This window comes from Pleurodeles waltl, chromosome 1_2 (assembly GCF_031143425.1).
Source record: "Pleurodeles waltl isolate 20211129_DDA chromosome 1_2, aPleWal1.hap1.20221129, whole genome shotgun sequence".
NCBI classification, from domain to species: domain Eukaryota; kingdom Metazoa; phylum Chordata; class Amphibia; order Caudata; family Salamandridae; genus Pleurodeles; species Pleurodeles waltl.
The window spans coordinates 977,462,770-977,488,939 of record NC_090437.1 but is presented as its reverse complement, the minus strand read 5'-3'; the positions used below and the strand labels follow the sequence as shown (position 1 = coordinate 977,488,939).

The 26,170-nt window shown below is 42.9% G+C and overlaps 1 protein-coding gene across 3 annotated transcripts in view; it reads right to left on the bottom strand.

Moving 5' to 3' along the window:
* The window catches only part of LOC138246638 (uncharacterized), a 403,830-nt gene that overhangs the window by 318,038 nt on the left and 59,622 nt on the right, over positions 1-26,170 (bottom strand). For all 3 annotated transcript variants that reach the window (XM_069201360.1, XM_069201371.1, XM_069201379.1), the window contains exon 2: positions 17,047-17,149. In XM_069201360.1, coding sequence (XP_069057461.1) covers positions 17,047-17,145 — 99 coding nt within the window. In that variant the 5' untranslated portion in view covers positions 17,146-17,149. The remainder of the gene's footprint in view (positions 1-17,046; positions 17,150-26,170) is intronic.

Sequence of the window (26,170 nt, the reverse complement as noted above, 5' to 3'; positions counted from 1 at the left end):
CAGGCTGTATCCGAGGCTTTGCAGTGTGGTGAGAAGAGTCCACTCTTCAAAAAGGGGGCTGGAATGTTCAACCTGTCCTCAGCCACTGTAGTGAGATGTGGAGAAATGCAGGCAACAAAAATAACAAAAATTCCCCAAAACTGGTGGGATGAAGGCCAACAGGCCAACCGTCCAGCAGAGCTTTGAAAGAGGAGGCCAGAAAGAGCCTAGTAGCCATTGCTGGGGGGGCAGGAGGAACCAGAAAGAGGAGGCGTCCAGACAAAACTGCCAGTGGAAAGGTGGAGAAATCATTGACCCAAAGGAATGTCATACCTTGAGACTATCCGCTCACCAACTATTAAAGAATAGAAATGGAGGCACTCGAAACAAAGTCCGAGCAGGTCATGGAGGTGCATGCCACCGGGAGAAATCAAACAAGTTCATCTGCTGTCTGAGGTTTAACATGTGGTTGCTCCAGCTGTAAGGACTGAGAGTCAGAGTCTGACAGGGAATCTGGGAGCTTCCCATCATGCGAGTAGGCAGACTGGAGGGCCTCCGCAGATCTTAAGACGGCCAGTCATCCCTCAAAGGCCTGACCCGCTGTAGGCGTCAACACTGTTCGGTGGGTCCTGCGGCTTTTAAAGCCCCCCCACTGAGGAAGAGGCGGCTGTGTAGGGTGGATGGGGGGTGGGGGGGGAGGGGCTAACCCGACCATAATGAAGCTTCAACCAGGACCACACCTCTGTAGTGTTTTCAAAGAAGTGGGTGCAGTTATCTATTACCACACATAGATGTGAGGGTAAGAAGAGGACATACTGGAAGCCAAGGTCACACAGCCTTTTTTTAACCTCCCAGTAGGATCCACAGGTTGTGTGAAGTAATTTTTATAAAAAAATTCCCACCAGTTCTCTCAACATTTGAATGCCAGAAGTCGGTGAATGTGGTGAAAATTGTGCTTGCACCTTCTTATCAACTGCAACATATTCATACAGTTTATAGAAAGGTCCCACACAGCCCTATAGACTCCTGTCATGCTCCGCGGCTGAAGGCTGCTTCTCGGTTGAGAGAGGAGGCGTTGCGACTGACAGGATGGCTTCCTTGGCTGGTCCATGGACGGGCTCTTCGCTGAGGGGGGGAACCGACACACTACCTTGTAAAAGTCAGCCAATACACTGCTACTCTAGGATGGGTGCAAGCGGCAAGAGAGGGAAGGGCTTCTCTGTTGTTGAGCTGACAGTGACACTGCCATGACAGGGTAATGCTAGGAGAAAGAGGAGATAAGTCCAGGTGAGGATACAGCTGTGGTATAGAAGAAAGCAGCAAACTATTCGGGACCTTTGCAGCAGGGTGGAGTGGAATGGACAGATAACAGATTGATTGGCTGACTAACAGATTTGTTGGTGCTGGTGGCTGATATCATACGGCAGGGAGCTATAAACTGTGCGAAATCCATGCTGTAAGTCAAGCATATTGTTTCCTTGTTTGTCCATAAATAGACATTTAAAGCATGGTAGCAGCCGTTCTGAAGCCAAACAAGTTCAATAAGTACAACAATTAGGACTGACTATAGGTGGCGACTCACTGAACTAAGTGGAGAATATTTAAGAGCGAGCCAGACTGATTCTGATGTTTTTGCAGCAAGCTACTTGAACCAAGGAACAAGGCCTAAGAAATGGGAGGTTAAGCAGCTTAGAGGGATGTACTAGGTACAATTTCTAAGGGCAGTGGTTCCCTTGGAGGGGCTGTGCAGGCGGCCCACTTAGTAGTGGGCGCATCGTGTGGCCACCCCGGGATCCCTGCTGCACACTCCCTTGTGTCTTGCCACAGGTAGATATGACCTCTCGAGCAAGTTAAGACTCATGGGTCCAGCAAAAGCCAAAGAGAAGCACCTGGCGCAGAAGGCTAATGAAGCATTACTCACTTTGCAAAACACCACCAAAAAAATAGATATCCCATAAAGGTGAGCAAGGGGCCAAAGAAACGTATGACCACAATGATGACAGCTGCTAAATCTCTACCTTATCTAGAACTTTCAAATATATTTTCAGGACAAAAATCCTTGCCTTCCAAGGAAGGGTCTGAAGGCGATCAGAGCACCTGGCAGCTGTTGGCGAAGTTTGTTAATGTAACAATCCACAAGAAGCTCTCCCTCACTCAGAGCTCAACACAGCAACTGATGGAAGTTCAGGACAGCCAGACCATGCAATGCTTGGAAAACAACAGCAGTATAGTACACTCTGGGGTGAAAGGAGGCCCTTCGTCACCCTTACTAGTGATTAAAAAAAACAAAAAACTAGGAGGTAACCAAGAAGACCTTAAAAATGTATGTCCTATTGTCCTACCTCCGTTTGCCAAAATCCTAGAAAAACACATCAACTAAGAGCTTGCCACCTTCTTGTTGACACATGACTGTCTGAACACCTCCCAACATGGTTTGGGGAAAAATCTAAGCATGGGGTCCACTCTGATCACCATCAGATTCAATCAAAAAACAGGTAGATCAGAGAGACGGTGCCATCTTAATTCTATCGGATCTGTCAGTGGCGTTTGATACCATCTCGCCCCAGATTCTGACACATCGCTTACATCAGGCAGGGCTGAGGGATTCGGCTCAGGGCATCCTGGAGACATTTCTCCAAGACAGAACAATGATAGTTGTGGAGACTACAGCTCAGCTCCATTTCAGCTTCCCTGTGGAGTTCCTCTGGGATCATCTCTTAATCAGACCCTTTTTAATTAGTATGTGCCTCCTCTGGCTACAATAGTGTGATGCGTCAACTTTCAGGTGTCATTGTACACTGATGATACCCAAATATTGTCTCCTTTCAAGACAATGCATATATTACAGCCGATAAGTTTCAATCCTGCATGAAAAGTCAGCAATTGGATGAGCCTTAACTGGATGAAAATGAATGGGGACAAAACAGAGATCACCTTTGGGTGGCAAACACCTATATTTTGGAATCATGTCTGGTGGCCTGAGACATGTGGGACACTACCCACTCCCATCTCTGCGGCCAAGAATCTTGGGACTATTTGCGACTCAACTCTAACTTTTGAAACACAGATAAACAGAGTTACTAATCACCCGTCTCTGGATGGTTAGAATTCTAAAAGAAATTCTGCCTTTTATACCACAAGAACTAAGGGCAACAGTGGTGCTGGCCCTTGTTATATCTATATTGGACTACTGCAATGCCTTATATTTAAACATAAACCAATCATAACTGAATAATCTGCAGATGATCCAAAATGCTGCCACTTGGCTAGTGCTAGGATTACCTAAGTTTACCTCCATTAAGGAAGGTTTGAAAGAACTGCACTAGCTACCTATTAGGAAGCGCATCCTCTTTAAGGCATTGTGCCCGACTCACAAGACCCTACATTTTCAAGGCTCAGGATATTTGCAAACTGTCATTAATTGGTACACCCCTAACCACCCTCTAAGATCGGCCGGGCTTAGGGTGGCACTGACTTGGAGGAGAAAAAAAGTTACATGGGGAGACAGGGTCATTTCTGTGAACGCAGTTATGGAAATTGCTCCCAGTCAAACATAAGGAGATCTCACCCCTCCTGTTATTTCAAAAGCATCTGAAGACTTGGTTTTTCTCGTTATAGGTTCTGATCTGCATTAGCCTCTCTTTACCGGATTAGCGCTTGGATCCCTCTGGTCGGAATGCACTTTAATATTAACAAAATACAAATACAAAATACCAGTGGTGCAGAGACTGCAGGCGGAGCATCTAGCCTCCACATCACAACGTATGAGTTCACAAGACACAGCTCCTGCCCAATTGCCACCAGCCAACTTTCTAAATCAAGATACTGATTTTTTCACAGCCTGCACCAGTATGGTCAAATATGACAAGTAGATGGTAGCTCATTCAATTCATTACAATATAAAGCAGCATTGCCTAACAGTCTTTCGCTGTTGAGGTGATTTGTGAGTTGCTTATTGGCAGGGGAGGTGATGCGTTGATTTTTTCCTCGCAGGAAAGGTGATGTGTTGATTTCAGGACACGCGGCCTCTGTTCCTTACTGCGGTTTAGGGAGGGGGGGGCCATGACAAATTGATACCCAGGGACGATGCATGGAAAATCCAGATGCACTGTGTTAATGGAGCCACAGTGAAACAGGTGTTGCATCGATTCCCCAGCCGTGGTACAGGCGCTGTATCGATTTTTTCAGCGGCAGCGCGTTGGTGCATGGGTTTTCCTCTTCAGGTCAGCAGCTTACACTTCCAAGGATCCAGGGGCTGGATTTGGCACCACTTGGAAAGTCAGGACTCTCAGCAGAAGAGCCCAGGCACTGATAGAGGAGGTCTTTGATGTCCTCGAGACTTAACAAGAGGCAAGCTCAGTTCCAGCTCCTGGAGAACCTTGGAAATCAGGATGTAGAAGGCAAAGACCAGTCCTTTCACACCCGGGAGAGAAGCAGTAGGCCAGCACAACAAAGCAACAGGTAGAGTGGCAGTCCCTCCTACAGCATCAATCTCTTCTTCCTGGCAGGATGTCTTCAGTCCAATAGTGTTCTTACTTTGTAGTGCCAGACGTCCAGTATTTATACAAATAGGCCTTGCAATAGTGAAAACTGAGTTTAGCAGTATTTCACTATCAGTGCATGTAAAACACACCAGTACATGGCCTGCCTTTTAAATGCATTGCACCCTGCCCTTGGGGCTGCCTTGTGCCTCCTTTAGGGATGACTTGCATGAAGTAAAAGGGAAGATTTGGGCCTGGCAAGTGGGTGTACTTGCCAGGTCGAAATGGCAGTTTAAAACTGTACACAAAGACACTGCAGTGGCAGGTCTGAGACATGTTCACAGGGCTACACATGTGGGTTGCACAATCAGTGCTGCAAGCCCACTAGCAGCATTTGATTTAAAGACCCTGGACATATACCGTGCACTTTACTAGGGGCTTACTAGTAAATCAAATGCCAGTAATGGATAAACCATTCACCAATACAATTTAGACAGAGAGCACTTGCAATTTAGCTCTGGTCAGTAGTAGTAAAGTGCCCAGAGTCCTAAAGCCAGCAAAAACAGGAGGTCAGAAGCAAAAAGTGTGGGGATAACCCTACAAAAAGGGCCATTTCCAACACTTACCAAAGCATTACAAGCATTCTTTTCCAACTTCGGATAACTACTTCTTTCGGCTCTTCTCAGGTATCTCTGTAGCTATTTCTTATAGGAGAAAAGCATTCAAATCTATGATTAACCTGTTCAAGAAAGCAGGCGCTCAAGCCGGCCTGGTCCAGCAGTCAAAGCTGAAGGTTATTCACAATGGCAGGCTTAAGATCTCTTCAGTATCACAAGCTACTGTTTTTTTTCAGCATATAGATTCTTTCATAGCTAAAAGACTCCTAGTTGTTTTTTGATCACCTCTTCCCTCCAACAGCTTATTTGATGTTTGGATTACTGCATTTTCAATAATCATCGTCTAGCTGTATATTTTCTCTACCTTGAGGTTTATGTAATTTATGGTGCTCTTTTTAAATCCACTTGCTAAGGTTGTGTTCGCTATATCTTGCATGGATAGGGGCGTGAATAAAGGGAACGAAAAGAATCAAGGGCTGCACTGCGCGCTTCTACCACCTGAGAAAGCAGCCACAAGTGCACCAACAAGGCATGCGATCCAAGGTGGGCTTTGGGGGGGTTGCACAACATGGGCAGTGTAACAAGGGAGCGTTGGGAGGTGATTTCGCCAGGAGCTGTGGTGGTTGGGCTCAGGGAGGACTCACTGGGAGAGTAAAGAGGGATGTCATGTAGGGAGGGAGTGTTTACTTAAGCAAGCAAGAAGTAGAAAAGTAATATTTGAATAATTTCGAATAATAGTGGCTGGCATCTGGCTAGCATCATTCGATAGCTTTTATATAAGCTGACAATTATTTAGTTTTCTAGAAGATGAAGTCATTTTAGGCTTAACCGAGATGCCGCCTGAGAAGATAAAAAACACGTAACTATATAAAAATATTAAAACTGACTTCCTGCAATTCACTTCTGCAAACCAAAATTACAAATGTTTTAACAAGGTATCGCCGGCGAGTAATAAGATGTTTGCTAGCGAGATTTTATATCTGCATGGATGTATACAGTATGAAGCTCCTCAAAAGTCGCGAAATGTGACGTTTTAGGTTTTCCCAGGTTACAGCCCGAGAATACAAGGAAACCAAGACTACTTAACGCATAAAAGATAGCCTCCTATAATAATGCTAATGGACTCAATACTAAGATTAACCTCAGGTCAATATTGGCTAGGTTATGAACACTCAGTCTACATGGTATTTTTTTCAGGAAACCCCCACCTTAAATCTATTTCACCCCCGTTGCACATTCCAGACTTCATCTTCCGTGCATTTTTTTTTGCATCATCCAACACAGCAGTATGAGGGGTGACTATATTGATTTCTAAAGATCTTCACTGCCAAGTGCAGCAGATGATAAGTGGCCCAAAAGCAAGATGGATGTGGGGTAAAGTTTCCATACAACAGCAACTTGTCAGCTTTATAAGCTATTAGAGCTTTATTGAAGATAATGCTACAGCTCTAGAGGAACTATACAATCTCGCTACGGGTCCGAGGCGAACATTTGGCAACTTCACCATTATGCAAAATGTCAGGCTTGACTGCTCTTGAGTCTAAAATAAGGAAAATAAGCCACAATCAGCTTGACTTTTGAAAAAGCTAAAAACTCAGTGCTTAATTTGAGCCGGTGGTTTCCAGTGCAGGGCACCGGTACTTATTTTTGAGGGCCGGCACTTAGTTTTCTGAATCAGGGATTTACAGCGAGCAAAAGACACTAACAGGAAAGATGGAGGAAGAGAACTGCGAAAAAGCTCACAAAGTGAGAAAACAGAAAGCTTCAAGAAGTGAGCTGAAGGGGCAGGGAGTGGCTGTTAATGGATTAAAGAGGCCCGAGATGGCTTCAGGAGTATGCTGCCTCAGTAATCTGTGCTCGCACATTTAAATAAAGCAGCCCTGTGTTTCAGAGCAGAGGGTTGGGCAACCGTTATTATTTACAAATTAAGCACTATAAAACTTGATCTCGCCTTAATAGATCCATGGCGGCCCGATCACCCACAGCAGTCGTTCCCAACCTCCTGACTTCTGTCGACCCCCACTTTATCATTACTGGAACCCGGGGACCCCTCACTGAATCGTTATTGGAATCAAGGGACCCCCAACTGAGTCATTACTAAAAGCTGTGGATGTAATCTGTTAATATTATTTAATTTTCTAAGCAGTCGCGGACCCCCTGAGAAGGCTTTACGGACCCCCAGGGGTCCCCGGACCACAGGTTGGGAACCACTGATCCACAGGATAAATCTTACACCTGCTTTTCAAAGAACTTGAAATCGTCTTCTCAAATCCATTTTTTTTATATTGCATTCATTATGTCAGGGCAAGAAGGGTATTTAACCAATGGCTTTTGTGACCATTCAGGGTCACTATTGAACTGGTAATAGAAGATTCTAGTATGAGCCACTGAAGATGATGTCTCGACAAGTCTCTGTTAATCAACAAGACTTAGATTGTGAATTTGTGTAACTCATTAGATGAGCTTCTAGAAAGAAAGATTGACTCAGCTTCATCCTTTTCTGTATGGGGAGCACTGAAAACTTCCATTCAAGGTGAAGCCATATTGTTTACATTGCAGATTATATAGCAACATAAAGCAATTGTTACCCAATTACAGTCTGCCTTAGATATAGAAACCTTTACTGCCTCAAATACACCCGCAGCTAAATTAAAGGTAAGTCACGCTAGGCAGAACTTAAAAGGTCATTTGGCAGCTGCTGAAATAGTCAATCGAAACACTTGCTTTCAAAAACGTTATGTGAGAAAGGAACATGTTGGTTGTTATTTAGCATGGCCGATAAAGCAAATGAAAATAACATCAATGCCATTACATCTGTTTTGATACAACAAAAGCAAAGTGGTTACGAGACCGGGTTAAATTGCAGAGGCCTTTCTTACTCAGCAAAATCTACGTAGGAAAGCATCAACAACTTTCTGAAAGCTATTAAGCTGCCTGTTTTATCAATGGACCAACAATCAGCAGTGGTCGCGCCCATTACACTTGCCGAAGTACTGAATGCAATTGGATCATCCCCAATGCGAACGCATGGGTCTACCTGCAGAAGTATATAAATTATTCATTCATCAACTAAGTAGATTTTTGGGTACTCTCTTCAAGGAAATCCTTGCAGGCAAGCACCCTCCCAGGTCGTTTACCAAGGCAGTTATTGTAATTTCTTTGAAAAAAGGACAAGTCACTGGAGAGCCGCAACTCGTATTGTCTACTCAACTGGGCCTATAAACGTTTGCAAAAATAATATCAAGCAGATTGGCTTTCCTAGCACAAGCATTGGTCCATCAAGACCAAAACGTATTTTTGCCAACAAGGCTGATATCAGCGAATACTAATTACTTCGATCATACCATTCATTTTAATTCAGTCAGGAAGATCAAGGTAGCTATTTTTATGCTGGACTCAGAACAAGCCCACTATTTGATGCAGTGGGAGGTATTATTTGCAATTTTAACAAAATTTAGGTTTCCATCGAGTCTTGTTAGTTTGCTGCCTAATTCGTATAAAAATGCTGAAGCCAAAATTATAATCAATTCCAAAACAGTGGGGCATGTTGTTGGATCAGGAACAAGGGAGGGCTGTCCTATGTCCTAGGTCCTCTTCGTGCCTGTGCACTTCAACAAGATCCCATCATTATGCCCCAGCTTAATGGTGCAGCAAAATTACAATTGTTTGCAGACAAGGATAACGTACTTGGCTGCTGATGAAATGGTTATTAAAACTGTGTTCTCCAAAATTTAGGAATTCACCCAGGGTTACAAAATGGATCATTCAAAATCAGAAGTGCTATTATTCAATAGGTGCCCCTTAGTTTTGCCTGTCGAAGTATGACCGCATTTCTCTATTACCCCTTTCGCTCCTAGGACCCCTCGCCCCAGTGCTAAACATTTTTTTTTGGCTATTTGGGGTAGTTCGTGCTTATGCCACCTTAACTTTTTGTCCACATAAGTTATCCACGCCAAATTTGAGTCCTTTTTTTCAACATCCTGTGATTCTAAAGGTATCCAGGGTTTGTGAACTCCCCTAGAGGGACCAAGAAATTAGCCAAAATACAGCGAAATATTGGGTCTCTTTGGAAAAATGGGAAAAAAGTGCGGCAAAAGAAAGTGTCTGTTTTTCCCCCTGCAAATGGCATCAACGGAGGGTTCGCAATGCTAAAATCACCATCTACCCAGCTTTCAGGAGCAGGCAGACTTGAATCAGACAACCAAATCAGAATAACACATTTTTCAACACAGTTTTGTCATTTTACTAGAACACAGCCAATTTTTCCGATTTTTTGGTGCTTTAAACCTCCTTCGAGTTAGTGGTAGAAATATGTGTGAAACTAATGGTGGATCCCTGAAAGCTATACGTTTCTGTAGACACAATTTTGAATTCAGCAAGTTGTCATTTGTGTAGATCCTTCAAGGTTTTCCCAAAGAAAGTAACAGTTGAAATAAAAAAATATTGAACTTAAGTTGGAAAAAAACAGCCATGTGTGTCTACATTTTCATCTGTAACTTCTAACTATGGCAGATTTTTGAAAGCAATATATAGTTATGTCTGCTAGACTCTTTTGGTTGGGGGGTGATAGATAGGGCTTGTAGGTTCACCAGGAACCTGAGGTACCCAGAGCCAATAAATAAGCTGCATCTTGCAATGGTTTTTCGTTGTGTACCGTGTAAACCGCAATTCATTTGGTAAAATATAAAGAGTAAAAAATAGGTATCAGAGAAACCTATGTATTTCTGAAATACACAAGATATGGAGTTTAGAAGCAGTGGTTATTTACACATCTCTGAATTTAGGGGTACCTATACTAGCATGTGATTTAGAGGGCATCTCTCAAAATGACTTCTTTCTTACACACCATCTTAAATGTAAAAGGAACAAATGCAGAGAAAGACAATTGGTAATAACACATGTTCTACTATTCGGGGTTCCCCCAAGTCTCCCAATAAAAATGGTACGGCACATGTGTGAGTAGGGCTAGTGCCAGTGCAGGAAATGGACCAAAACACAATGTAGACAGCACATTTATTCACTCTAAACTGGCCCTTTTTTGCAATGTGCCTAGCTGTGGATTTGGGGCTCTAGCTCAGCCGGCACCTAGGGAAACCTAGCAAACCTGTAAATTTTTAAACACTAGATACCTGGGGGAATCCAGGATGGGGTGACTTGTGGGACTCTTACCAGGTTCTGTAACTCGTAATCCCTTACAAACACCACAACTGGCTTAACAGAACACATTTTCCTCACATTTCTGTGATGGAAAGTTCTGGAATCTGAGGGGAGCCACAAACTTCCTTCAATCGAGCATTCCCCCGATAAAAATGTAACTCACTTGTATGAGTAAGCCTAGTGCCCGTGACAGGAAACGGCATGAAACACAATATGAACATCACATTTTTCCACCCAAAATAGACCGTGGATTTTTGGCCCTAGCTCAGCCAGCACCTAGGGACACCTAGCAAACCTGTACATTTTCAAAAACTAGTCACCCAGGGAAATCCAGGATGGGGTGACTTGTGTGGTTGTCACGAGGTTCTGTTACCCAGAATCCCTTGCAAACCTCAAAATGTATCTAAAAAAGCAAATTTTCCTCACATTTCTGAGATGGAAAGTTCTGGAATCTGAGGGGAGCCACTAATTCCATACCACCCAGCGTACCCTCAGGTCTCCCGATAAAAATACTACCTCAGTTGTGTGGGTGGGACAAATGCCAGCAACAGGAAAAGGCCCGAAACATATTGTGGAGACATCAAAATGATCTACCTCAAATATGACCTGTTTTTGCAAGGCGGGCACCTGCATTGTTTTTCCCGGGCTCGGCAGCCATCAAAGGAAACCTACAAAACCCAGACATTTCTAAAAATTATACACCTGAAGGAGTCCAGGGAGGAGTGGCTTGCGTGGAGTCCCCAAAGTTTTCTTACCTAGAATCCCCAGCAAACCTCAAATGTAGCTGAAAAATAAATAAATCACATTTTCCTCACATTTCTGTGTGGGATCACAGCACTGGCACAAATTTAAATCTTCCCTGTTGTCTAGTGGGCTTTCTGTCCCCTCCTCCCTGGAGGCATATAGGGGGTAATAATCCCCACCCCCCTCCCCGGGGGGGGGAGGGGGCAGAAAGACTGTGGTCTTTTTTGGGGGAGCAGGTGGGGCATTGCCAAGCGTTTTCTGGGAAGCCCCCACCCCTACACTAACAACAAACTAACAACAAGAAAAAATAGTCCATGGTGTCTAGTGGGCTTTCTGTTCCCCCCCCCCCCCCCAGGGAGGGCAGATCAGGGGTGATAACCCCCATCTGCCTCCCGGGGGACAGAAAGACTGTACCCATTTGTGCTTGGGAGGGAACAGCCGCCACCCTTACGTATCCAAAAAAACATTCCTGGTGCCTAGTGGGCTTTCTGCCCCCTAGTGGGGCAGATCAGGGCTTCTGCCCCCATCCAAGGGAGCAGAAAGACTTTAGTCCCCATTTATATATATGGTAGGGCTATGACGTTGCCGATTGTCGTCTAGTGGGCTTTCTGCCCCCCGGGAGCCAATCAGAGTAGTAAACCCCATCTATCCCTGGGGGGGAAGGGGGCTGAAAGACTGTTCCTATTTTGGGCAGCCCCCACCCCTGCATATTAACAAAAAAGGCTCCCTGGTGTCTAGTGGGGTTTCGGCCCCCCTGAGAGAAAGGGCAGATCAGGAGCTACTGCCTCCAGCTGTCCCCCAATGCCCCCCCACAGTTGGGGGACAAAAAGACTGAATTGGCCCCCAAAAAATGGGGGGGGGTAGGGCTAAAGCCCTTGCCAAGCGGTCGCTTCCCCCTCCCTGGTGTGTAGTGGGTGGATCCCTGCTTGGGTATCGCCTACCTGCGGTGATCCCAAAGCAGGGATTCATTAGTTAGAGGTACCATTGGAAAGGGGAGATTCTCCCCTTTCTAACGATACCTTTTCTGTCTGCTGTGGTGCTCGGAGGGCTGAGATAGCACCCTAGCACCGAAGGAGTGAAAATGAATTGAGCTGATTGGCTCATTTCGCTCATGTTTTCAGTGAAATGACGTTCGAGAGCCGTGCACGCTGATCTTCATTTTACTGAAAACCCCAAACAGCCTTGGGAGCTGTGGAAGCTATTCCCAGCTCCCAAGGGTATTTTGGCAGAAAGGAAATCCCTCTAATGCCTGCACCAGATGTATTTCCTGTGCTATGTGCGCCGACGGCTGGGAGCTGTCCAATGCACATGAGCACTGTGGCTTCGGACGGCTCCCAGCTATCCGACGTACACAAGAGGTTACTAGTCTTATTAAATACTTGGGGATCCATGGTACAACCAGTTTCTCTGATTTGTTTAAATTAAACTATACCGCAACCCTAATCAAAGTATGCGGGCTTTTGAACCAACAGTAGTCATTAGCTCTTACTATTATTGGTTGGGTTGCATCAGTGAAGATCGCCATTCTTTCTTTGTTTAAATTTCTTTTTGATAATGTTATGATTAAAGTTCATCAGTCTTTTTTCAGTGATTTGATAGAATGTTACACCACTTTTTATGGCAGGGAAAAACCCTGTAACAATTTAAAGACACTATAATTACATAAAGAAAAGGGAGGGTTGGCACTTCCAAGAATTAAAAGGTACTCCCGGGCAGCCTTGTTAGCTTTGGTAGTACGAGCTGCAATCACCAGCAATTTTCAAAACCACTTTTACCTAGGTATGATGCTAAGAGAGTCAGGTCCGAACATTTTCACGTCTTCAAAAATACCTAGGCCACCAAAGCGAACTAGATTCAAGATGCCTCACATTTCAGTCAACAGATTTACTAAAGCATGGTAGGGATTTCGAGTGCCTTCCTTTCTCTTGTCTTTACGTTTAAGCGATTGCAGCATACTGGGTCTTCAGCTACATGCATCCGTTATAGCCAATTGGGAAGGGGTAGATGCCTTGAGCTTTTAGACTGTGCAATCTGGTTTAGTAACACAATAGCAGCAAATAATAAACAACCCTAAAATAGCTCCTCATTTGTGGTTTAGTTACACACAAATTATGAACTTTTGCAACGCGATTCAACAAAAGTTGAGTCAATCAGTGCACTGTCCACGTAAATGTCTACTTTGTATCCTGCCTTAAAGGCATGGGTAACTGGCGTCGTCTGTTACGCCAGAAATTAGATGAAGAGGTGACACCGTATTTTCCAGATAAAATTATGGCCACCACTAATTGTTAGATCGATCGGACCGTTGGGGGTATTACAATAAAATGTGCTCTAAAGTAGTGGTCTTAAAACTATTTAATGCCGCTCCCCCCCAACCCCACCTTCAGTGTAAAAAAAAATATATATATATTGCCCCCCTTATACATTTTTCACATTGGGGGTTTGGGGGGAGCAAAAGGGCTTGCCCTGTCTCCCCCTGGGCTTATCGGGCTGTCGTGGTATGATCCACGAGCCCGAACTGGGATTGGTTTGCTGGACAGGATAGGGCGGTGGCTTCGGCAGGGGGATAAAAGGTAGGGGCTGGGTGTGGCGGCCTCGTTATCACACCCAGTGGGCGTTTTGTCTTCGTGCCAAGGTTCTAGGTAGGCGTTTTTAGGTGAGAGTAGGTGATGTTTTTTGGAGTTATTAGGGTGGAGTTTAGTTTGAAGTATTCAAGGGTAGCAGTGATGGAACCGAATAAGGTTGTTATGGCATTGAAAGTCCTGCAGGAGGAGGGGGGGGGGGGAGATTTAATAAAGGGGGGTGTGTTGGAAGAGGCGTGGGTAGGTTTGAAGAGGCCGAAGCGTCGTTCGGCTGGGGGCATGTCAGCCGCCGTAGCGGCTTGTTCATCGCCTAAATCAGGGAAAAAGTTTAAAGCTAAAAGTGTTGAGGGGAGAAAATGTTCCCGCTCACCTGATCTTGAGGTGGTCGATGTGTCTGTGCCCCCGGGGTCCTCAGTTGTGTCACGGGGGAGAAGAGGGGTTTGTTTGCCCCAACGTCAAGGTTCGTCTCTGGTACGGCGAGTTTCCGCGGGCGGGAGAGGCGTTCCTCAAAAGCCTGCGGTGGCGAGGGCTGGCCGCATGGGGGCGAGGCCAAAAGGCACGCGTGCGCAGTTGAACACACGCGCGCGCAAGCTCAATCGCCTGTAGAAAGAGGCATCAAGCAGGTTTTGACTGCTGACGAGGAAAGGAAGTTAGCAGGCGCTTTCAAGATGGCGGCGCCCATGATTTTATCACAGTCTATGCCGGCTTCGGATGAAAATAGAGCGGGTAAGCCAGTTATAGCCTTGGCACCTGGTGTTCAGGTGTCCAAGGAAATTGTTATTATTTCAGATGAGGAGGAAGATGTGCAGGAGGGCGCTGGAAGTGTGGCAGATTTAGAGTCAAGCGGTAGGTGGGGTTTTCAGGGTCAGAGGTGCAACAGATTTATGCAGTGGATCCCTAGGGTGGTTAGTCCAATGCTCCATAGAGTACAGTCATGTGAGGTAGGTAACCAGGCTGCTGTTCATTTAGGTGAGCAAATTGAGTTGGTGGACGACAGTGGAGCAGTGTTTAAGGGTACCGTGTGTGGTGAGGCTGGTAGTTCTGGTGCTTTAGGTAGGGCATATGTGAGTTTGGATTTTTGGCAGCCTGACAGGGGTGAAGGAACCACTGGGTGTGACACATCCCAATATTTGGGCGGACGTGGGGTGCAGGTGATTTATCGGCAATCTGGGCAGATGATCGGTGATCAGAGCCTGCCGGTGAAGGTCCAGGCGCCTTCAGAACACCGGGAGGGTGCGATCCGGAGCGGTCCATCCGACTTCGCAGGAGAGAGTTGGACCGGATTAGGCACAACCATCCACTAGCCAGGGCACGGGTGCTGGTTGTGCTTATTTGGACGAGGAATTACTTGATTACGATGAGGAACTCGAGGTGCCTGCCATGGCAAAAAAGCGGCTTGCCCTGTCTCCCCCTGGGCTTATCGGGCTGTTGTGGTATGATCCACGAGCCTGAACTGGGATTGGTTTGCTGGACAGGATAGGGCGGTGGCTTAGGCAGGGGGATAAAAGGTAGGGGCTGGGTGTCGGCGGCCTCTTTGGCCGTTGTCACACCCAGTGGGCATTTGGTCTTCGTGCCCGCCCGCCCGCCCTCCCGAAAATTTTACTTTATTTGTGGTGTTTTTTCTTTTGAGGAGGGTTTTTTGTGTTTGATTATTATGCTCTTTTTGTTTTTTTTCCAGGGTTCAACGGTTAGCTGTTTCGAGTTTTAACAGGACAGGTCTATTTCTGTTTGTTTTTTGTTGTGCTGATGGATTAAGGGACATTTTAGTAATAAGGGGAGGGGTGTTTTTTTTATTTTTGCCGCTGATAGGCAGGTCTGGCTGGGTATGTTGGCTTTTACAGTTGGCCTTTCGGGGGGGGAAGGGGTAGATCAGAAAGATGAGAGGGCAGGGAGTTTGCACAGACAAGGGGAACTGGAGAAGGTAACTGCAGGACAGATGGGTTAATGGGTTGGTCGGGTCAAGGTGGGGATGGGACAAGGGGTAGTGAGGTGGGGCCACTTTAGAGGGAGGGGGAGGGGTTAGGTGACGAATTTGTATTAGTGAGGTTTGGGTAGTTTTGTGAGGCTATTATGCCAAGGTTGTATTTTGCCAGACCTGTTCTATCAAAGCGGCCTTTTACCCCTTTTAAGTGAGTGTTGTGGTCATTTCACGTTTTCAGCCCGATTTGTTAAATTGCCATGGCAATGCTTAAATGTGTGTAAACGTATTTAAACATTGCAGTTAAGTTCTATTACTGTTTTAAAAATGCAAACAAATACATGCAGCCAAACATACTATTCTGGCCACGCAAGCATTACTAACCTGTAAAAGTATTCACAGTGTGATTATTAGAAGTAGGGTGGGGGTTTGAAGAATATTTGGAGTCCCTTCCCTTTTGCCACATACTTCCATCTTGGATATATACGACAAAACATGTTAGTGACAGCCTTTTACAGAGACACTTACTGCTACTCTTTAAGCGGCGAATTATAGAAGAATGTTTCTGTAGCAAGTGGATGCTATATCATACTCTGCACCTTATACATAAGATGTGTCCTGCGACCTCTGCAGCATGCTTTAGGTGTACGAATGCCAATGACGACTGGCTGCATATATGCTTCACATGTCCTCAATTTTATAACTTTTAGGACTTATCAGTCGAAAACTCCAGCTAAGTTTACGACCAGATCCATATGGGGCGCTATTTGGAATAATTTCACAACCTAGTGATATTATCATTCGGCAATAACAATTTATGCTTGTTGCTTTATTGATTCCTAGGTCTTGAAAACTACAAAAATTGAGTTACGTTGAGGTGCCCAATTTTAGTGAATGACTAAATAAAATCAAGCGGGTGAAGCATTATGACAGCTTATATGAAGTAAGGATGGGGTTCTTAAAGAAATTTGTAGAAATATGGAGATATCTGGTTGAATGAGTTAAAGCTCTTTGCAGAAGAAGACATTAATTTTTCCGTGAGATCCGCTGTTAATAGATTGTAATCATTGTTTATCTTTATATGGTTAACAATTAAGATTGTGTTGTTCTTTATTCAATCCTGTCTTTTTTGTTTTGCCGTCTTGCTTTGTGTGTCTTTCCTTAACAGCATGATTAATTGTATATCTATAGTGTTGTTGGAGGGATACATTGTATAATATATTAAGTCTTTTCTAATTAATAAAAAAAAAAAAATTAATGAAAAAAAGACCTCCTGCTTCTTTGATTTCACACAGGAGACCATAAAAAGACAGTAAAAAACAAACTGTGATTCCTAGATTTAGGTTTACATTGTCAACATCTGTTGAAGGTATTGAAATCATGGGATTTGCATTTTTTAGATTTGCAGGTAACATAATTGCAAAAGTTGGGTTCAGGTGAGTAACTTACAAAGCTGTGTTTATATAGCTCTTCTTCTTTCTTAAGACAAAACATTGCTCATAGGCCCAACATCTAAAACGGAAGTGAAATAGTGCTTTGGAAGGGAAGAGTTGTTGTGTCTTCCTTACCTTTACATTTGGATGTATCATCAAACCTATTTTCTGACGGACTGCTCGGATGTGAGCATGGTGTTTCTCCAACCACTGGCCTCTGTCCTGGTACGCCATTTATCTAAAACATTGTATTCAATAAGGTTATTTGGTTATTTTGCACAATTTAGTTATGAAAGTACGCAAATGTAGCATTTAGAATTCTACAAAAATAAACAAGTTACAATAATTTGTTTTAGATAGTGCTCCATTCCACACTTTTGCTGATTCTTGTCACTATAAATACTGGGTGATAGTGAACAAAAAATAAGGCTGACATGCATATTCACAAGTAAAGAGTTCCACTGTAACTACAATAGCGAACAACAAATAAGGCGGACGCGCGCATTCACAAGTAAAGAGTTCCACTGTATCTACAATGGGAATCTGCATGATGGCTTATGGCCATCATTTCATGCATCATAAAACTACAGTTCAGAATACTGGCCAGTTGCAAGCTTCCTATTCCGTATTTCGTCCCAGTACAATAGCTGCTCAATGCTGCATAACTGTACGACTATGTCCCTTGAGACACGCCCTGTCTTTGAGGCTCAAACCGTATTTCATTCTATTATATTTATATACTTTTGGTTTCAGAGTGTTTTTTCTCAGATGTTTGGAGTCATCACATCACAATAAACATCCTAATTAACATGTAACTATGGGTTAAGCATTTTGCATAAGGAACTACTCCAATGATAAAATGCAAGTAAAGGTACAGATGTGGTAGTGTGTAAAAGGAAAGCATTTAAAGGAAAATCACTACGCCAAATTAAAGGAGATGACAAACAGCTGCAGTCTCTTGATATGTGATTTTATTTTCATGTACTGAATTATAAAGGTTTGTTTACGGTCCTATCTTAACCATTTCCCCACCCTCTCATCATGATTCAGGTGTATTTTGAGTCCCCTATCATCCACTAAAACACATTTTCTCATCCCCTTCCAAGCCAGATCTACTACTCAATTACCGCCTTCTCAGCAGCAACAGTTCGAGTCTTCATATTTGTATCAACTCAGTACCTCAATGATATCAATGAGCACGATCTAAAAAGGTGGCTCAACTCGACAACCTCGACCACACCGAACTACTGGCAATTTTGCAGTCTGTCACCAAAGTCAAGCCTTCCTTCCTGGATTTCCTCCCCCTCCATCACAGATTCTCAATGCCACATCATATTGAGCTGACTGATTTCAATGATGCTCTTGACCTAGACCCATTGGTTCTCACAGAGACTGGTTTAATAAAGTTTCTTAAAGTGTTGTAGATATCCTTCTCCCTAGGTTAATTCATGACACACCTGGACCAAGAGGAAAACTAGAAGGTACAATCACATTGATACACAGACCTTTCAGTGTTTGGTGTTTGATATCAAATCTCCCTCACAGTCAGAATGGTTCAACAAATGACCTTCCAGCTAATTTACTCCAACAACCATACCTTTTTGGTTGACGTGTGCAAGATATGAACTGTCCTGACGCTCCGTTGCATGTTTCTTGATGGGGAACAGCTTCAACCCACACTGTGCCCAACCTATCTCTAATAAAGTTAAAAATTCAAGCAAAGATCCACTCACCCAATGGTAGAAATTTGTTAAGTTCTTTGGGGAGAAATGAGGGAAAATTAAAAAGTGATCTAGCATTACCATCATCAACCCATACCTCCATAAGTCATCCCAAGGAACTCCATGTAAATTAGGCTGGGCTTTGACCCCAGTTCTCAAACTAATATTGCTCAGCCTCTCTCTGTACCATAGGCAGCTGCTTCATCAACTCAGTTCCAGCTACTCATGATAAATATTTTAATTGCCACATCCGTCACTATCAGAGCAACTTATTTGACACCTCTCTAGCCAGTTTCAATTATATAATTACATACCCTCTTGAAAAGAGCCACCGCTCACCTACATAACACCAACAATTATCAACCCAAAACCAACCTTTCTTGGGTATAGTGACGGAGCGATGCGTGGTACCATAACTGGAAAGAAAATCAATCACTGATCATGTTCTAGAGGACTACAAACCTGGCTTCAGGCCAGAATGCTGTTCCATGACCTCCAAGCAATCTTTAAAAATTCATTTTGCATCCTATAAAAGCATACTGCCTGCTGGCCTTCTTTGATTTATCTGTGGATCTTGATTTACTGGCACTGTTGGGTGTCAAGAACGCCATTAAACACAGAATTGTTTAGGTATTGAAGGACAAATGGTGAATTGCTAGTGCTCCTGTCTACACAACCACTCTAAAAAATTAAGGATCAAAGACTCTTTCATGCTGCCTCACTGTGACACACAGCATTCCATTGTACTGTCCACATTACTCAGTTTATACATAAAGAGACTTGGCAACATACTGAACGAGATTTAGGCATGGCCTACTACTGATATGCTGATGGCATTGCATCTGGCCAAAAGGTATCCCCTGAGTCCAATATTATTCAGCTCTCAAACCCAGAAAGAAACATGGACGAAAGCCTTACTGTAAAGTAATGTAAATATACATTTTGTAACACAATCTATAATGTTCTACATGCATTTCATCGTCACACTTTGGTTTTATTCCTCACAAGTTATCTCCGTAAGAGGCAGAGGAAGGTTTTTGTGACCAAAAGGTACAAAAAGCTCCTCAGGGGCACCAGCCCGGACCATTTCACTGCTCTGTAAAATTAGCCAGAAATGAGATAGATAGATAGAGAGAGAGCAATAGACAGACAGAAAATACGTAATAGGTAACTGTATAATACGGGCCATCAAGGAGTTATGGTGACATCTATAACGCACCTTACCTGACAGAATGCAATATAGGACCATTTTACGTTGCTCATTTAATTACATAATTTATTAGTTGATTTGCATACCTTTTAGAACGATTTCGAGCACGAGTGTCATCTATTTAGTAGTCTATTCAATTCAAGTCAAGCTTTATTCGGTTACAGTAAACACCATAAAGGCACCACAATACATACAACAAAACAATAAATATACACTTGTACACAGTATAAGAGATCATGAGTAAAAACATCATGTAAAAACATTAAAACCCTAATTTCATTCTTAATTTCTGGGACTATAAATTCATTACAGCTTTTAAAAAGATGGCTACATTAAAAATAAAATCTTCAGAAAGCAATTGTAAGAACAGAAGAGCAGGTCGAACTTGTGTGAAATGTCAGTCCTTTAACAAAGAGACAATATAAGTTTTCCTAAGTACATCATAATATCTACAAAACTTTAGAAATTCATGCTGTCCTGGGGAGACACCTGGTCACAGCTGCACGGTTTTAATGAATGGACATATGGTCAGCCCCATGGAGATGCAAACAGCCGATACAACATAAAACTTAAACCTTGTAAGCAGGTAGCAATCAATTATTAGTTACAGCTGGAAGATAAGGCTTCACAGATTGGGTCATTTTCATTAAAACATACCTATACACAGTAGCTTTTGTAATACCACCTGCAACCCATCCTATAATCTACGTCTCAGAAAGTGCTCTGACACATTTGCTATCAGCCTTGAAAATGTCCCCAAGAAGGGTAAATAACTCTGCCCTTCTTAGGTTCTGAAGCAACTCTTAGATGTATTTAAGTCGGCGGATACAAGGGGCATGATTAAGGGAAAAGCAATCTACCAAAATCTCCTTGTTCAGCTTAGTTTCACCTTTAATCCAGATGTCTACCCCTTGTAAGAGAGGGCGGAGGGCTATAGTGTCCATGAGGTGGTTAACCCCCCAATTCCTCACGGACTATAAAAGAGGGAATACATTGAAGAACGCCTAAAGAATGCCTTAAAATTTGTTTTCATCAACCTCTAAAAGGCTGTGTTTAGTACACCCCCTAATATCACTCCAATATGAGAATTTAGAGTCACATTTAGCCTGGTAAACCTGCACTAATGCCCTAATCTGTCTCCTTCCCAATCTAGAAGCAATGCTAAATACAGCCCCATTAGCTTTTAGGAAATCAGCTTATTTCCCTCGTAACAAGTGATTCCAGTTCAAGTCCAACCGAACAAGAGACCCAAATAGTCCACACATAAAAGTTTTTGACTTGGTTGAGCGAGGTCTTACCAACATCACAAAAGACGTGCCGACAATAGCCAAGTTAAGCTGGTCAATAAAGCCATGAGGCATCCAAAAGGGTTTGCAAGCCCCTTGCCATCTTTGCCATTAAATCTGCATAGAGCATAACTGGCAAAGGACGAGCTGCTATCTGTGGGCAATCAGCCCAGGTATGCACTAAAGCCTGTTCAAGCTTATTGATGTGCAAGTAAATAGAAAAGGGGTAAACAAAATATATATATACACCCCATGTCTACCCCCTCCACCAGTTTTATAACAATATGCACAATATTAGTCATTTGTGTATCTAAATGAAGCTGTTGTGTTAGCATGGAGGTCCCCCAGGAAATAAACTATTTTCCAATGACCCCCCCCCCCAGATAAAATAATCTGCTATAATTTACCATGATTTAACCGGTTGAGGTAAGATTCATGAAGGTGAAGTGGACAGAGCCCGTGCATGCCACTGTTTACTTACACAGTACCCTATACAGAATCAAAAGATTCAGACACTGGTCGATAGTCCATTTACCAGGCCTGAATCTAGCTCTGCAGTACTGGAGGTCAGATAAAATGTTAGGTTCATCAGCCCAGGTCATTAATCTATCCAAAAGGACCCGTACAACAACCTCAACCACTGGATCAATCAGGGAGATCAGTCTGTAACATTGGGGGTTACCCTTAACTCCCTTTTTAAAAATTGGTACAAAGTCCCATCAGGACCCAGTGCCTCATTTTTGGTCAAGCCTAATATTACTTCATCTGTCTTGAATAGAAGATTCAAAGTCCCCTCCACAAGATGCCTAATGTCATAATCAGCTGAGGGAATTGCACTATTATGAACCCCTTCAAAATGAGAACCCATCTGTCAGCAGTTATGTCCTGGAATAACGAAGCTGCATCATCTGGAGCAAAACAAAGCTGGTTAATAATGTTAAAATGTAGCACTATTCTTTAAACAACTAGCTTCTAATAAGTTTACCCAAGCTAAGTCCCTTATGGAGTTCTTATGTCTTCTATCTTCAAGCTTGTACTTCCTACGACAAGACACAATGCTACTGGGTTCTCTAGCAGCAGCAGTCAATCCATTAGGACAGAGGAGGTCACTCCCTTACTGACAGCGCCACAAAAGTTGAAAAACAAAATGAATTTATTACAATGTTATTTTTCCCTTTTCTCAGCCTGAGACGTGTTTGGGGGCAGGGCCAATGCTGCTGACTGGCAGCAGGGAAGTGGTGCTCACACCACCAGTTTACAGTGCGCATGTTACTTTGGCCAACTGTCTTGCGACGGCCAGCCTGACATGCGCAGTGTAAATCTTAAAACCCAGTTGTCTAAGACAGCTAAGTGGCGAGCAGGCACAGGCCCCTAGGGCCTGCGGGTGCATCAAAGCAGGACGCTTAAAGCTATTCTTGGCACTGCTCTCAAGCTGCTAACATTATCAGCAACAAGAGAACAGCGTTCGGATTGGTGTGGAGAACTGCTTAAGCCTGCAGGCTAGAGCATCGGCGAGGGATGCAAGCAGGAGGACTGGAGGCAAGCCAGAGCATGCAGTGGGTGACTACATATTTATTTTATTATACTAAACCCACTGATGCACTGTAAGACTCACACTGCCTTCAGCCTCCACGCCAGAGTTCTCATTTGTGGTTTGTTATAAAATCTGTTTATAACAAGCCATGATTGACAGGTTTGGCGTTGACCAGGCATTGCTGATCAGTGTTTGCCCCACCAATTATTTATGGTGCCAGCCGCCACTGGTCGCTAGGCTTGGCTTTTAAGGCTCTCATTAGATTTTTAAATGTCTGAGAACACCCTTTCTCAAACCATTTAAGTCCTGGTGCAGGCCAAGACATGGCTGAGAGACTAAGGAGCTCAGATACTTTACGTGAGATAGTTAAAAAAAAGAAGAAAAAAAAAGAAATCACTTTGGTTAGAATCAATATCTAAACAGGTTGCAAACTCATTTGCACTATATGAGAGCAAATATCTAGGGAAAAAAACAAGATCGTGTTTGTTTAAGATAGCATTTGAAAGCATCCCTTGGGTGGTATGTTCTATATGTACTCCTTTCAATTATATACATCTCTGAGAACTGTTGGATGTCTCCCGAGGGCTCTCACACAGGTGAATATTAAAATCCCCTGCCACAATTACATTTGCTGCTGCAAATGTATTTCTCTCAAGCTTGCTCATCACAGAGTCCAGACTATGTAAGTTACACATATTAGGATAGGAGGTTTTAGCATTAAAAAATAATAATTCAGCAATGTTAATTTTGTGCTACTACAAAAGAAAACGTTAATGCCTGAAGGGTAGATATCCACTATAAGAGTCCCTCAATTTAATCCTTTAATTGCGACGGACACAATATTAGAAAATTCTCCTTTAGGCCTGCCTCAGCAAAATTCATTTGTTGGAATAAAGACCTGCACTCCTTCAAGAAACATTTAGAAGTAGCTCATGTCTCTGGTAAACAAACATAGCCCCCATAATTTAACAATATTTGACCAGTTCACATCTTTGATTTTTGCAGCGAGCCCCACGATGTTCCAAATAATGAGCTTAAGGTCCTTAGTTTCAAGCGGACCTTGGTGACGGGAACACTGAGTTCCTGGGCAGGCCTGTGTTAGAGAGCAAACATTATTAATAAAAATAGAAGTAGACAAATTGTATATTTAATGTGTACTAAAAGAAGTTAATTCTAGAAATGTGTGTTGCAAAAATCAAACATACATGTTTGAAATGTAGTTGACATGTTGTCTGCCATTTATGTGAAATAGTAAATAACTGTGAAAAAGTATTTTGATGAATCATAGCCATTTGTACTGACAAAAGATTATTAATATTGATGAGCAAAACTAATGATTTGAAATTATAATTGCTTATTTGAATAATGTACTAAATAGGGTTTTACTATTAAAATTGCTTTATTCTTCATGTATTTGCATTAGTAAAAGGCCTAAATGTTAGTATTTTTCCACATTATAACGTTTGAGATGTTCTGCTGACTTCATTGAAATTCTTTTGTAAACTTTGTTTATTAACTGTCCTATTGAAAAGCTCACAGTGAAAATCTACTGCTTGTTCCACTCTGCTCATTCTGTGCTTCCTTGTGATAATAATCAGAAGTTTTAACAAGGAGCTTTAGTTTCTTGCAGGAAGTAATGTTAGCTAAAATGTCATGCTCTTTGCTGGTTCATCAAATGTTAATATTCTGCGGATACGGTCGACTGGAGAGGAGTGTCAACATGGGCCTATCTTGGAGAAGAATGAAGAAAAGATACAAGTTGGAGAAGGAGTGAAATTCAAATGGTTGCTCACTATCACACATCATAATCTTGCCCAGTAGGAATCTAGCTAGTTATTTCTGGGACTTTACTTCAGCAAAGCATCAGGTGATTAGTTCAGTTAGAAGTTTTAGCTATTGACAAGAAGTGCTGTCATGCTTAGGATTCTAATAGTTCAGATATCGTATGCCCAACATTATTGAACTGTTTCCCCTGTCAAGTTTCTGATGCTGATCGCTGAAGACTTACTGTTCCAGTGCTCTGCTGACAAAGACTCTGATAGCTGCAGTCTCATTTAGGAGAGGTATAACCAATGTACATTTATTTTCCTGCGCAGGTTTTTCCCCTTAGAAATCCAACCGCATATTTTTGTTAGAACCATAGTTAGATGTTTTTCTAAATTAATTTTTGTCTTATTTTTGATTTTTTGCATGTGACAAAGCCCAGACCCACACATGCTTTTCAAATTAGAATTTGGTAGCAAGAATGTCTAACCCAATAATTAAATTGATTGTGATCGATTCAACTGCACAACTAATGAAATCTTTTACCATTTCTCAAATGATTCTGTTGTTATTCTGTGTAATTTGTTTGGAGTGTTTAATGGTAATTGCACTCATTAGGCTAAGATTCTTCATATGTTTTGGACAGCCTGGGTTGTTTCTGTATTGCTATCATTTGGTTTTGCATATTATTTACGTGACTTTAGCATTGTTAACATAAGGGCAATAAATGTTTTAACTTTTTTAAACTGGTGTGGTGATTCATGGCCACATAGGTCATGATGCGCATAAATTATTGACTCCTTATTACGCTTCAGCAAATCGCAGGTGAATTTCGATGTACGAGTGAAAAAGGGAGTTTGCGCACTCCAAGGTAGTTGAGTAGGGAGTTTACGTACTCCAAAGGGTGAGAGTAGGGAAGTTGTCGTACTATAAGTGAATGTGGTGCTTTGGGCTCACAAATTGTTACACACGCCCTGCGAGGTCTAAGAGTCCAGAGTATTGTACAAGTGTATGAGACACTTGTTAGGTTGTTGTTGTGTACTTACCTGCGGGTGAAGGTGTTGGTCGAATGAGCACTGTCAAAAACACCAATAGCATTTCCCTAGTGTGTATTGTTGGTTGGAATTAAGTGAATCCTGAGTGCACATGGAGGATCGGTATTCACCAGAGTGAGGTTTGCGGGTCAAATCTTACTTGCCTTTGTGAGAATGCCACTGCCAGAGGAGTAGTTTGAGCCAAAAGCCAGTGAAAATTTCCCCAAGGCTTCCGAAGTGATCGAGTCCTACCTATAGTAAGCATGCACGTTGGTTTATGTTGATTTTTCTATAGTGCTTGCAATTTTTTGCATTTAGTTTTGTGTGAACTGAATCTGAAGGACAAGCCTTGAGGCTTTGTCAGTGGCTGTGTGGAGTGAGAGTGACATCACTGGGTTCACGCTGGGATTGGTCAGTTGATGAAAGGAGCCGCGCACAGATTGGTGGACCACCGTGAACAGCTATTGGTTGCGAATAGCAAGCAAAAAGGATTTGGGGATTGAAATACTTCCCGTTTTGAATTTAATTTGTAGTTTTAATGCCAATTAAAGATAAAAATGAAATTTTTAAAAGTATTAAAGAGTGCGATAAGAGGAGATTCTTTCATTCCAGTTAGAATAGGAGAAATTGTCCCAGCAGAAGGTACACCGCCATACATAATAATTAAGGAGAAATGTTCATCAGCATGTTTTCGGTTGAAAGAGTTGTGC